At 42.3% G+C, this 15359-nt stretch overlaps 1 protein-coding gene across 3 annotated transcripts in view; it reads left to right on the top strand.

Annotated features, from left to right (window-relative positions):
* LOC140191537 (vesicle-fusing ATPase) overlaps nt 1–15359 on the top strand; it is a 292320-nt gene that overhangs the window by 147928 nt on the left and 129033 nt on the right. For all 3 annotated transcript variants that reach the window (XM_072248989.1, XM_072248987.1, XM_072248990.1), the window contains exon 12: nt 8136–8323. In XM_072248989.1, the coding sequence (XP_072105090.1) occupies nt 8136–8323 (188 nt within the window). The remainder of the gene's footprint in view (nt 1–8135; nt 8324–15359) is intronic.

Raw genomic sequence — 15359 nt, 5'->3', positions numbered from 1 at the left:
AGGGCACAGAAGGTAGCAAAAGTGAGTGGGAAATTGGATGATTGGGAAGTTTTTAAAATCCAACAAAAGACAACTAAAAATGCTATAAGAGGGGAAAAGATTAAATGTGAGTGCAAACTCGCCAATAATATAAGCAGGATACCAAAAGATTTTCAGATATATAAAGAGTAAAAGGGAGGTGAGAGTTGATATTGGACCACTGGAAAATGATGCTGGTGAGGTAGTAATTGGGGGACAAAGAAATGGCAGAAGAACTTGCTGAGTACTTTGCATCAGTCTTTACTGGGGAAGACACTAGCAGTGTGCCAGAGACCCGTGAGTGTCAGGGAGCAGGAGTGATTGCCATTGCTACTACAAAGGAAAAAGTGCTAGGCAAACTGAAAGGTCTTACGGTGAATAAGTCTACTTCTGGGGTGCCTAGGCGCAACTCGAGTAGCAGCAGTACTCTCAGTGGATAGGATTAAATATTCCTGTTTCAGCCTGATACGACTGAAAAGCACAACTGCTTCCAAGGTTACTACAGTCAACAAAGATGTCTTAATGCGTTTAAACGAACTAACGCTGCTTAAAACCGACGGGAACAACACCGATTGTGGTCAGAAGTGCCCACGGAGGATACTTCGGAGGAGGCACGGGCATAGATCAGGATTACAAGTGCGTTTAAGAAAATGGGGTTTTAAACTCCCAATACCGACTATTCTGGTAAATAAAATCAATGATCTCAGAGTCAGGGTGCTGAATCAGAGGGACATTAGGACCGCGTGTCCTTTGTTTCATGGAATCCTGGTTAATCCCTTCCGTACCGGATGCAGTGATTCAGATCAATGGGTTTACTATACACCGTCAGGATAGATCTATAGAGTCTCTCAAAAGCAGAGGTGGAGGAGTATGCCTCATGATCAACTCTTCTTGGTGCACAAATATATCAGTGCTGTCCCAATTCTGCTCACCAGACCTAGAATATCTAGCAGTAAAATACCGTCCTTTTTACCTGCCAGGGGTGTTCTTGGGGGGCAGGGGGGGGGTGTAATTTTGGTAGCAGTTTACATTCCACCTCAGGCCAATGTCAAATAGGCTTTAGATGATCTGAGTAATGGGATCAACATGCACGAAACAGCGCAATTACCATTGTTTTGGGAGATTTTAACCAGGCCAGTCTGAAAAAAAAATCACTAAGCAACTACCATCAACAGATCACTTGCAATACCAGAGGAAACAACACACTGGACCATCGCAACACCACCATCAAGAATGCCTACTGTGCTATTCCACACCCTCACTTCGGGAAGTCTGATCACCTGGTTGTACTTCTACACCTGCGTATAGGCAGAGACTGAAGACTGCAGCACCACCAGTGAGGACCAAGAAGGTATGGACAAGGGAAGCACAGGAGCACCTACAGGACTGTATTCAGGGATTCATCTTCAGACCTGGATGAGTATGCTGCAGTTGCTGCTGACTTCATTAAAACCTGTGTGGATGAGTGTGTGCTTACAAATACTTTACATTCCCAAACCAAAAGCCGTGGAGGATCCAGGAGGTGTGTTGTCTGCTGAAGGCTAGATCTGTGGCTTTCAAGTCTGGCGACCCAGGCCTGTACCAGAAAACCAGGTATGATTTGCGGAGGGCTATTTCAAGAGCAAAGAGACTATTTCAAATGAGGTTGGAGGCGATATCAGATGCATGGCAGCTCTGACAGGGTCTGCAAGACATTACTTCCTGCAAAGCGAAACCCAATAGTATGAATGGCAGCGATGCTTCACTACCAGATGAACTCAACGCCTTCTATGCCTGCTTTGAAAGGGAGAACACAACTACAGCTGTGAAGATCCCTGCTGCACCTGATGACCCTGTGATCTCTGTCCAGAGGCCAATGTTAGACTGTCTTTAAAGAGAGTGAATCCTTGCAAGGCAGAAGGTCCCAATGGATTACCTGGTAAGGCTCTGAAAACCTGTGACAACCAACTAGCGGGAGTATTCAATGACATTTTCAACCTCTCACTGCTACGGGTGGAAGGTCCCACTTCAAAAAGGCAACAATCATACCAGTGCCTAAGAAGAATAATGTGGGCTGTCTTGATGACTATTGCCTGGTAGCACTCACATTAACAGTGATGAAATGCTTTGAGAGGTTGGTCATGACTAGACTGAACTCCTGCCTCAGCAAGGACCTGGACCCATTGCAATTTGCCTATCGCCACAATAGGTCAACAGTAGATGCAAACTCATTGGCTCTCCACGCAGCTTTAGACCACCTGGACAACAAAAACACCTATGTCAGGATGCTGTTTATTGACTATAGCTCAGCATTTAATACTATCATTCCCACAATCCTGATTGAGAAGTTGCAGAACCTGGGCCTCTGTACCTCCCTCTGTAATTGGATCCTTGACTTCCTAACCGGAAGACCACAGTCTGTGCGGATTGGTGATAACATCTCCTCCTCACTGATGATCAACACTGGCGCACCTCAGGGGTGTGTGCTTAGCCCACTGCTCTACTCTATATACACATGACTGTGTGGCTAGGCATAGCTCAAACACCATCTATAAATTGGAGGAGGCCTTCTCTATTGCCATGATGAGGCTAAACTCAGGTTGGAGGAGCAACCCCTCATATACTACCCAGGTAGTCTCCAGCCCCTTGGTATGAACATAGAATTCTCCAACTTCCGGTAATTCCCTCCCCCTCCCTTCCTCTATCCCTATTTCACTCTGCCCCTCCCCCAGCTCCCCTCATGGTTCTGCCTCCTACTAGGCATAGCTCAAATACCATCTATAAAGTTGCTGACGATACAACCATTGTTGGTAGAATCTCGGGTGGTGATGAGAGGGCGTTATCACTAATCCGCACGGACTGTGGTCTTTCTGTTAAGAAGTAGAGGATCCAATTGCAGAGGGAGGTAAAAACATTTGTGGAAAAATTTTGTGGGCAGTTATGGGAATTTTTTTTTTACCGTAAAACTATACATAAACGAAGCTGACAAACAACCATTGTGCAAAAGAAGACAAACCAACTGTGGAAACAAAAATAATACTGAGAACATGAGCTGTAAATAGTCCTTGAAAATGCATTTGTAGAATCAATTTGGAGTAGTGGTGAATGAAGTTATCCACTCTGGTTCAGGAGGCTGATGGTTGAACTATTCCTGAACATGATGGTTTGGAACCCAAGGCTTCTCTACCTCCCTCCTAATGGTAGTAGCAAGAAGAGGGCATGGTTTGGGTGGTGGGGTTCTTTGGGGTTCTTGTAGCAGCACTCCATGTAAATGTAGTCAATGATGGGGAGGGCTTTGCCTATGGACACGCTGTATTCACCATTTTCTATAATTTTTTTGTTCTTGGGCATTGGTGTTTCTGTTACAGGCCGTGATACATCCAGTTAGGATATTCTTCACTGTGCATCTATAGAAGCTTGTCAAAGATTTTGTTGGCATGTCGAATCTATGCAAATTTCTAAGAAAGTAGAGGCACTTTTATGGCTCTTGTGTGCTGGTCCTAGTACAGCTCCTTTGATAGGTGTACCAAGGTGGAGATGGACATAACTTTAAACTTTTTGGCCACAAGGCCAGCTATTTCTGAGAGGCCAACCGACTGTTGGTGCTGAGGCAATAGGAATAGTTCTGAGGAAGGCTCTTTGGCCTGGAACCTGAACACTTTCCACAGATGCTGCATTTCCAAGATTTTCTACTTGAATCAGAGAAAATCTGCAGATGCTGGAAATCTGAGCAACACACACAAAATGCTGGAGAAACTCATCTGGCCAGGCAGCATCTATGGGGTGGAAAAAAAAGTAGTCGACTTTTCTACTTGAAGTTCAGATTTCTTGTCTCTGCAACTTTTTTGATTTATTTTTTTTTTTTAGAGATGCTTCTAGACTCAGTATCCCCAGTGTGGATTCCAGTGCAATCAGATTATCTCATCCATAGAAACTACAGCACAGAAACAGGCCCTTTGGCCCTTCTTGTCTAGTTTTCTGCCTAGTCCCACTGACCTGCACACGGACCATATCCCTCCATACACCTCCCATCCATGTATCTGTCCAATTTATTCTTAAATATTAAAAAAGAACCCGCATTTACCACCTCGTCTGGCAGCTCACTCCATACTCCCACCACTCTCTGTGTTAAGAAGCCCCCCCCTAATGTTCCCTTTAAACTTTTCCCCCCCTCACCCTTAACCCATGTCCTCTGGTTTTTTTCTCCCCTTGCCTCAGTGGAAAAAGCCTGCTTGCAGTCACTCTATCTATACCCATTATAATTTTATATACCTCTATCAAATCTCCCCTCATTCTTCTACGCTCCAGGGAATAAAGTCCTAACCTATTCAACCTTTCTCTGTAACTGAGTTTCTCAAGTCCTGGCAACATCCTTGTAAACCTTCTCTGCACTCTTTCAACCTTATTTATATCCTTCCTGTAATTTGGTGACCAAAACTGAACACAATACTCCAGATTCGGCCTCACCAATGCCTTATACAACCTCATCATAACATTCCAGCTCTTATACTCAATAATTCGATTAATAAAGGCCAATGTACCAAAAGCTCTCTTTACGACCCTATCTACCTGTGACGACACTTTTAGGGAATTTTGTATCTGTATTCCCAGATCCCTCTGTTCCACTGCACTCCTCAGTGCCTTACCATTAACCCTGTATGTTCTACGTTGGTTTGTGCTTCCAATGTGCAATACCTCACACTTGTCTGTATTAAACTCCATCTGCCATTTTTCAGCCCATTTTTCCAGCTGGTCCAAGTCCCTCTGCAGGCTCTGAAAACCTTCCTCACTGTCTACTACACCTCCAATCCTTGTATCATCAGCAAACTTGCTGATCCAATTTACCACATTATCATCCAGATCATTGATATAGATGACAAATAACAATGGACCCAGCACTGATCCCTGTGGCACACCACTAGTCACAGGCCTCCACTCAGAGAAGCAATTCTCTACCACCGCTCTCTGGCTTCTTCCATCGAGCCAATGTCTAATCCAATTTACCACCTCTCCATGTATACCTAGCGACTGAATTTTCCTAACTAACCTCCCATGCAGGACCTTGTCAAAGGCCTTACTGAAGTCCATGTAGACAATATCCACTGCCTTCCCTTCATCCACTTTCCTGGTAACCTCCTCGAAAAACTCCAACAGACTGGTCAAACATGACCTACCACGCACAAAGCCATGTTGACTCTCCCTAATAAGCCCCTGTCTATCCAAATGCTTGTAGATTCTGTCTCTTAGTACTCCCTCCAATAACTTACCTACTACTGATGTTAAACTCACCGGCCTATAATTTCCCAGATTACTTTTCGATCCTTTTTTAAACAATGGAACAACATGAGCCACTCTCCAGTCCTCCGGCACTTCACCCGTAGACAGCGACATTTTAAATATTTCTGCCAGGGCCCCCGCAATTTCAACACTAGTCTCCTTCAAGGTCCGAGGGAACACTCTGTCAGGCCCCGGGGATTTATCCACTTTAATTTTCCTCAAGGCAGCAAGCACCTCCTCCTTTTCAATCTGTACAGTTTCCATGGTCTCACTACTTGATTCCTTCAATTCCATAGATTGCATGCCAGCTTCCTTAGTAAATATAGACGCAAAAAACCTATTTAAGATCTCCCCCATTTCCTTTGGTTCCACACAAAGCCGACCACTCTAATCTTCAAGAGGACCAATTTTATCCCTTACAATCCTTTTGCTCTTAATATACTTGTAAAAACTCTTTGGATTATCCTTCACTTTGACTGCCAAGGCAACCTCATGTCTTCTTTTAGCCCTCCTGATTTCTTTCTTAAGTATTTTCTTGCACTTCTTATACTACTCAAGCACCTGATTTACCCCCTGTTTCCTATACATTTCATACAACTCCCTCTTCTTCTTTATCAGAGTTGCAATATCCCTTGAGAACCAAGGTTCCTTATTCCTATTCAATTTGCCTTTAATCCTGACAGGAACATACAAACTCTGCACTCTCAAAAATTCCCCTTTGAAGGCTTCCCACCTACCAATCACATCTTTGCCAGAGAACAACCTGTCCCAATCCACGCTTCTTAGATCCTTTCTCATTTCTTCAAATTTGGCCTTCTTCCAGTTCAGAACCTCAACCCTAGGACCAGATCTATCCTTGTCCATGATCAAATTGAAACTAATGGTGTTATGATCACTGGAACCAAAGTGCTCCCCTACACAGGCTTCTGTCACTTGCCCTAATTCGTTTCCTAACAGGAGATCCAATATTGCATCCCCTCTAGTTGGTCCCTCTATATATTGATTTAGAAAACTTTCCTGAACACATTTTACAAACTCTAAACCATCTAGACCCCTAACAGTATGGGAGTCCCAATCAATGTATGGAAAATTAAAATCCCCTACCACCACAACTTTATGTTTCCTGCAGTTGCCTGCTATCTCTCTGCAGATTTGCTCTTCCAAGTCTCGTTGACTATTGGGTGGTCTGTAATACAATCCCACTAATGTGGCCATACCTTTCCTGTTTCTCAGCTCCACCCATCCTTGGTTTGATTTACCTTTTCCTCTAAAATTGTTAGATTCCTATGATTCTGCATTACTGCTTGGTCTATTTTCCTAATGAAGGATTTGCAGGCATAGACCTCTTTTGACCCACATGATGAACCCTTGTTCCAGCATCAAGTATTCCAAATTTACTTTTGGAAAAAGACAGTGTTTTCACAGGTGCAGGAAATGTCAGCTTATTTCAATAGTTCAGTACCAAAATAGTGAATTTTTGAAGCTTGTTTATTCATCTTAATATTATTAAGTTCTTTGCCTGAGACACTTTGCTTTATCATTAAAGAATTGACGATGGATGCATTGGGATAATTATAATCAACACAGAACTTGGAGCTTAATAACTTAAAAGGGCCAAACAACCAATTCTTGTGACTATGTCCTCAAACTTTTGCCCCTCTCTTTAGAGTATTACAGCAGTTGTTAAACTCTTCCATATACTGATTCTTACCCATTATTCAAATATTCCTGAGAGCCCAAATACACACAACAAGGTGGTGTTTATAGCACGGAGCCATGTTCAGACTCCAGCCTATACTTACGAACATTGATGGCCTGTACTGGGATTACAGCCTCAGTCAGGGTACCTCCTAGAGGAAAGTTTGGGTTGATTGGGAAGTGTTACTAGTGAACTGCACACTATTTGGAAATCTATAGGTAAAACAATACAAGTCAGGCAGCATCTGTGGAGAGAAAAGTTGAGTTCATATATTGGGTTGACTCTACACTGAGAAGTCATTGACCAAAAGCATTAAATCTGCTTCATTTTTCGCGGTGTTTACAGCATTTAGATTTTATTTCAGATTTCAAGAATCTGTATTTTCTGGCATGCAATTCCATTAGCTAATCCCTTTGAAGTAAAATAAATTCAATATGCCATCTCATTAGTTAATGATAAACTTCAAACCAGTGGTTCCCAGCACTTTTTATGCTACAGACCCCTACCATTAACAAAGGGATCCGTGGACCCCAGGTTGGGAGCTTTAAAGGTATTTTTTCCCCAGGAATAGAGGAACTTGAATTTCCTCCATGCTTTGGTTTTAAGCCATCATTAGGTGTGAAAGTTCATGAATCTAAAACACTTACCAATTTTTCTGTCCCGCGATCCTGTCTAATGTATTGAGTGTTACCAGTCTTATTTTCTTTCTAATGGTAGTTGATTTTCCTTGTTGAAAATCAGTTTATAAGTAAAGTTACTCCAGTGATATTGTAGTTCTTACACTTCCATTTGTAAATCTGACCATGTGATTTAGAATTACAATCCACGAAAATTTTAGAAGTGTAATAATCAGGAAGAAAGTGCTTATCTCGGCAGTATTCAGTTACTCGTACTGTAACAAGTCCACTGGGTTGTTACCTTAATGCAGACATATTACTAATGTAAACTGCATTGTATAACTGTCAAAGCAACAAAGACTATCTGTTACTTTGGAGGTGGGAAAAGAAAATCAAGGGGAAAAGTGTGTCCATGCAGGGATTTCAACTTTTTCATTGCTAAGACTTGAATGTTCAGCTGCAACAAGATTTTAGTATTTAAAATGTGTTCTGTTACTTTTTTCTTTGCATCATTTCCCTTACTTTCATCCCCTTCCCCTTTTCAGGTTTACCAGATGAGAAAGGCAGAGTGCAAATTTTGAATATTCACACAGCAAGAATGCGAGAGCACAACCTGTTAAGTAATGATGTTAATATTGTGGAACTTGCTCAAGAAACTAAGAACTTCAGTGGTGCTGAATTGGAAGGTCTAGTGCGAGCTGCTCAGTCAACTGCAATGAATCGACACATAAAGGTATGCAATAGTGCAAGTCACTCTTGATAAGCCCCTGGTGAAGCTGCACTGGAGTACTGCACCCTGTTACAGAAAGGATATTGTCAAGTTGGAGAGGGTGCAAAAGAGGTTTATAAAGATGCTGCCTGGACTGGAAGGCCTGAGTTATAAGGGAGAGGTTGGCCAAGTTGGATCTTTATTCCTCGGAGCATCAGAGAAGGAGGGGTGATTATTCTCATAGAAGTTTATCAAATGAGGGGTATCTATAAACCTTTGCCCCAGGGTTGGGGGAGTCCAAAACTAGAGGGCGCAGATGCAAGATGTGCGGGGGGAGGGTTAAGACCATCTGAGAGGTAACTTTTTTTTTTGTCACTGAGGGCAGTGAGTACTTGGAATGAGCTGCCGAGGAAGTGGTTAAGGTGGGTAGAATTGCAACATTGAAGAACATTTGATTAGGTCTTGGAGGGTTATGGACTGAACATGGGCAATACTGTAGTCAGCATGGACCAGTTGGGCTGAAGGGCCTATTTCCATGCTTTATTAGTTAATGACTCTATTTTGTAGTAGTTTCCTAAGCTGCCATAAGTACGCTAATAACTGTGCAGCAGAATAGAACATTTTTAACCTTTTGGTTCTGGTTGAGAGCTTTTTATTATCACTCTGGGTGGAAAATGGACATTTTTGTCGACTTGGAATGTAGCTAAGCAGTTAAATATGGTTCTTTAACACATTTTTAGTTGTGGCAAAACAACTGGTCATTAATTGATGGCTGTTTTTCTAGTATTTTATTTCTTATTTCACTGGTTATCTATGTAAAATACTTATGTTTGATTATTTATCAACAAGCAAATAGTTCTTGGTTCTCCGTGGGTAGTTACTGTTTGCTGTATTCTTAAAGCAAATTGCATTTTTGACATTCAGATATATCACCATTTAAAGAATTGTACTGTTGCTTAAAAATGCTGAATACTATAACTTGGTCTCCAATTGTATTATTTTCATCATTATCATTTAAATCCAAAATACTAAACCTTATTTAGTTTTGATAGCCTTTAAAGGCGTGTAATTAACTAAAGACTTTCAATAACTACATAGAAATTAACATTTTTGCCTTTTTGTCTCGCAGTGTTTTGTTTTTGAACTTAAACCTTTCTGGTGCTAGTGTCAGAAGATTGCCTAGTAGGATAATGAATGACCTGACTTATGGAAATCTGACCTTAAAGACAATTCTCACATGCAATTTTAAAACATTTTTTCAAGCTTCAAGGTAGCATTAAGACTGGCTGCAATGTACACTGTGGCCACTTTGTTAGTTACACCTGCACTCCTCAATAATGCAAATATCTAATCAGCCAATCATGTGGCAGCAACTCAGTGCAGAAAAGTATCCAGACACGGTCAAGAGGTTCAGTTGCTGTTCAAACCAAGCATCAGAATGGGGAAGAAATGTGATCTAAGTGACTTTGTGGAATGATTGTTGGTGCCAGATGGGGTGGTTTAAGTATCTGAGAAACTGCTGATTTCCTGGGATTTTCACACACAACAGTCTCTAGAGTTTACAGAAAATAGTGAGGAAAAACAAAAAAAAAATCCAGTGAACAGCAGTGCTGCGGGCAAAAATGTCTTGTTAATGAGAGCGATCAGAGGAGAATGACGAGACTGGGTCAAGCTGACAGGAAGTTGACAGTAACTCAAATTACCATGCGTTACAACTGTAGTTTGCAGACGAGCATCTTTAAATGCACAACACATTGAACCTTGAAGTGGGTGGGCTGCAGCAAGCATACACTGGCCACTTAATTAGATACGGGAGGTACCTAATAAAATAGCCACTGAGTGTATATTCCATTAGTTTGTTTTGGTTAGTGTAAGGCTGAACATTTGATGCAATAAAAGAATTACAGAACGTGTACGTAGAGCAATACAATATGGATTACTATTTTTAAAAATGCCAACTTCTGAATTGCAGAGAAATGAGCTTATGGACTCAAGAATTGATTCCTTGTGTAACGTTTGTCTATACTTTGTACCATGGTCAACTTCTATGTTGAGTAGACTTCTCTTGCCTGGGCAGTAGGACCCTTTCTGCCAGTATTCTTCATTTGATGTTGTATCTGGCAATAAAAGCAGGCAGCCTCTCAGGGGACAAATTCAGGCTGATATGAAGGATGAAGCATTCCGTGGCCTCAATTCCCACTGCTGCTTTCTCCCTATCATCCCTTTCCTCCTCCCTTTGCTGCCAACTGCAACACACTGTGGTATCTGATTATTTCTCTTCCCTGTATAACACAAAACTGCAAACCTCAAATCTCTAAAAATCCTTGGGTCATGCATCCTAACAGGCAAATTAAGCATCCAAATCTTGGGATATCAAAGAGACAATAAATTTGGAATAGTGAACCCAAGAGAGGATCTTTGCACACAAGAGATTAGTGTGCAAACTTAAAGCACATGGTATTGGGGGTAAGGTATTGATGTGGATAGAGAATTGGTTGACAGACAGGAAGCAAAGAGTGGGAATAAACGGGACCTTTTCAGAATGGCAGGCGGTGACTAGTGGGGTACCGCAAGGCTCAGTGCTGGGACCCCAGTTGTTTACAATATATATTAATGACTTAGACGAGGGGATTAAACGCAGCATCTCCAAGTTTGCGGATGACACGAAGCTGGGTGGCAGTGTTAGCTGTGAGGAGGATGCTAAGAGGATGCAGGGTGACTTGGATAGTTTTGGTGAGTGGGCAAATTCATGGCAGATGCAATTTAATGTGGATAAATGTGAGGTTATCCTCTTTAGTGGCAAGAACAGGAAAACAGATTATCTGAATGGTGGCCGATTAGGAAAAGGGGAGGTGCAATGAGACCTGGGTGTCATTGTACACCAGTCATTGAAAGTGGGCATGCAGGTACAGCAGGCGGTGAAAAAGGTGAATGGTATGCTGGCATTGATAGCAAGAGGATTCGAGTACAGGAGCAGGGAGGTACTACTGCAGTTGTACAAGGCCTTGGTGAGACCACACCTGGAGTATTGTGTGCAGTTTTGGTCCCCTAATCTGAGGAAAGACATTCTTGCCATAGAGGGAGTACAAAGAAAGTTCACCAGATGGATTCCTGGGATGGCAGGACTTTCATATGATGAAAGACTGGATTGACTAGGCTTATACTCTCTGGAATTTAGAAGATTGAGGGGGGATCTGATTGGAAATGTATAAAATTCTAAAGGGATTGGACAGGCTAGATGCAGAAAGATTGTTCCCGATGTTGGGGAAGTCCAGAACGAGGGGTCACAGTTTGAGGATAAACGGGAAGCCTTTTAGGACTGAGATGAGGATAAACTTCTTCACACAGAGAGTGGTGAATCTGTGGAATTCTCTGCCATAGGAAACAGTTGAGGCCAGTTCATTGGCTATATTTAAGAGGGAGTTAGATATGGCCCTTGTGGCTAAAGGGATCGGGGGTATGGAGAGAAGGCAGGTACAGGGTTCTGAGTTGGATGATCAGCCATGATCATACTGAATGGCAGTGCAGGCTTGAAGGGCCGAATGGCCTACTCCTGCACCTATTTTCTATGTTTCTATGTTTAACTTGATCACAAGAAAATAAACCTCAGGGTTGTATATGGTGACATGTACTTAATAATAAATTTACATTGAAGTTTGAACTTGAGTGTGTGCTGGCTGTCCAACTTTGTTGCACTGTACAGGTTTCCCCCGCTATCCAAAGGTAGAACGTTCCTATGAAACGGTTCGTAAGCCGGAATGTCGTAAAGCAAAGGAGCAATTGCCATTTATTTTTATGGGAAAAATTTGTCAGCGTTTGCAGACCCAGAAATAACCTACCAAATCATGTCAAATAACACACAAAACCTAAAATAACAGTAACATATAGTAAAAGCAGGAATGATATGATAAATACACAGCCTATATAAAGCAGAAATACTTCTCTACAATCATTGCCGCACGGTTCGCCGTAGCGAAAATCTCACGCAAGCGCTCTCGGCAGAAACACTCTCTCCAGTAACCTTTAAGCTATGAAGCTGCCAAATCATACCAAGTAACGCATAAAAATACACAGCCTATATCAAGTAGAAATAATGTATGTACAGTGTACAACCGTTTGTAGTATCACTTACTGGAATTGGGAAGTCAGCGCCGAGCACAGTGACGATGGTGTGTTAGGCTGAGTCGTCAGAGGTTGGAGTGGTGCAGTGGCCCCCACCCTCCAGGCCGCCGACCGGTACTGATCCGCGAAGAATGCAGGGGTACAGAGGTAGCTGGGACGCACCCAGCACATCTTTAAGAAAAAAGCCGAAATAAACAAAGACACAATCGCCTCTGATCTGGGCTGACATTTATGTGCCAGGCGGCACCTAATTAATTAGCTTGTTTTTTTTCCGGCTTTTTTCTTAAAGATGTGCTGGGTGCGTCCCGGCTACCGCTGCATTCTCCACAGCAATGTATCGGTCCACGGCCCGGTTGGGGTGGTGGGGCACTGGGGTGTCATCTCATCGTCAATCAGGGCAGGCAGGTCATCTTCTTCTATGTCTGCCTGCCTCGATGTTGAAGGTCGAGGTTTGTCGTCTGCTGTGGCTGATGTGGAAGGCTTGTTTGACTGTTTAGCCTTGCGCATTTTTCTATCATACAGTTCTTTGTAAGCACTCAAACCATCTTGCAAATGTGCCCTAAACTGACGTACCCTTTCAAAATTAAAGTCGTACTTTATCATTGCAGCAAAAATCTCACGCAGTTGCTTCACGTTCAATTCCTGGACAACTTCACTTTTGGTCAGTTCGCTACTGCATTCGGTTTCAATTGTTATCCTTTCCTCTTCCAATTGCATCAGCTCTTCATCTATCAGTTCTTGGTCATGGGATGCCAAAACCTCTTCAACATCATCTTCGACAACTTCCACAAGCCAAACTCACTTTGTCCTTACTTCGTTCACTCTATCGAACCACTAAATTATGTCTAGTTTTATGCTAAGTGTAACACCCTTACGAGCTCTTTTAGGCTTTTCTGATACCTTAGAACTCATCTTGCAAATGGATGCTCACAGGCACGTGTTTAAGCAATGCCGGCTAGAATGCCGTTCTGAATCGGGGAGGAGCGGCTGCTCGGGGGGCGCTGCCTTTTTTCGTAACAGTGAAAACACCTGCTAGCGAAAACAGATAACTAATGTAGGTCTTTCGTAACAGTGAGGTTTCGTAAAGCGAACGTTCGAAAAGCTGGGGACACCTGTATGTGGATTTAGTGCTTCACTGCAATCTTTAAGTTGCAGTGCTTTATTAAGAGCATCATGGTGGTATAATTTATGTACTGTTTAAAAATATAATCAAGTATGCAGTTCCATTCTCTCCATCTTGCAGTTATCTTGTGAAGAGGTTGCAAAATTTCCCCACAGATGAGAATTGGAGGATTTGGTACCTGGCTATACATTGGCCATTAGCTAACAAGATGTTGGGAGTTCCACTGACAGTGCTTTGAGATTATATCTCCATAACTCCATTCTATCTCAGCCATAACAAGTGCATGGTGCAAAGCATTTCCTTGTTTCTATCGTGGCCAGCGACTGACGATCTATAGTAGTTTCTGTGTCTGCAACTGTTTGCACTGTAAGCTTACACGCCTATTCTCATCATGCAGAGGTATAGTCCTGCTTATCTGGCATTCCTGAACTTTAATAGTTCACATCCTAAGAGATGCAACCTTTTACCCTTAAACTTAATGGCGGTTCGACTGCCAGTTCAAAGTGATCAGCAGTAATATGTGGATCCAAAGGTGAATGTGAAGCTGGCAGAAAATCCATTTATTTTCTTCTCTTCTATAGCTCATGAGTGTCATTTTTCCCCAGTGAGTATCCATCTGAATTAGTAACTCGAAATAAATGTAGGTTCTGGTATGTTTCCTCCTTATCTAAATGGCATTAGTTATGTCTGGATGTTTTCCTGAGAATGTAGATGCTGTAGATTAGTTTCATTGTTGTTTGTTTTCAGTTCTTTCAGCTTGCCCTCAGGACTCAACTTCCATCTTTTCCTCCCTCTACTGTGTATCTCTCTTTTCTGCTTCCCAACTCAATCAAGTGTAATGTTATCCTGCTTTCACTCATTGCACCTAGCAAACTTCTCTGAAATTGATCTTCTGACCAATGTGGTTGAATTCCAGGTGAGGCTCTATTTGTACATCTTCATTTAATTCTGTTGTGTACACAAATGGTTGTCTGTAAACAAGACTGCTTTATTTGGCTGCCCTTTTGAGCAAGTTTGTGTACCAACTACCCTAAACATTTTTGACCACCACTGGAAAGGCAGTTTTTTTAACTGAATGTTGGCAAAGTAGCTAAAACTTGCTAAGGCTAGAAAAGCAGTAGTCTATTGCTCCAAAGAAAAATGTCTTTTCCTTCATCCTTCCCTGAAGTTTGCATTGCTGCTGTATAGTTCCATTAAAGTTCTGCAGTTCTCTTATTTCTGGGCACAATGTGAGGGTTCATGGGGTAACTCCCAAGATTTCAGAGCAACTGTGGCTTCGTCACATCTTTCAGACATATCCCCCTTGAGGTTCCTCCTCCTCATCATCATCATCATCATCATCATCATCATCATCAGGTGCCATGCCCAGTTTGAGCTTTGGCTGCCATGGCCCACACACTCCTGTTTTGGATCAAGTGGATCAATTCATTGGTATTCATTTCCAGTTCTCTGGCTGTTGTCTCCATCATCAATTGTCCTTGTCTTCCTCTTGCTTTCTTCCCTTCAATCTTTCCCATAATTACCGTGCATTCTAACTCCTCTTTCCTAATCATATGTTCAATGAAGTTACGTTGCCCATAAGGCTACAGCAGATATTTTATTTATCTGTTTGTTTATTTGCGCTGCAGGGTGAAGCAAGCCCTTCAGCCCTTTGCGATACACGACCCAGCAAACTCTGCTTTAACCCCAGCATAATCACGGGACAATTTACATCTTTGAACTGCGGGAGGAGACTGGACCACCTGGGAAAAATCCTAAGCGTTCCATGGGGAGGATGTATAAATTTCTACAGACATTGACAGAATTGGACTCTAA

This window comes from Mobula birostris, chromosome X (assembly GCF_030028105.1).
Source record: "Mobula birostris isolate sMobBir1 chromosome X, sMobBir1.hap1, whole genome shotgun sequence".
NCBI lineage: Eukaryota > Metazoa > Chordata > Chondrichthyes > Myliobatiformes > Myliobatidae > Mobula > Mobula birostris.
This window is presented reverse-complemented; position numbering and strand designations above follow the sequence as displayed.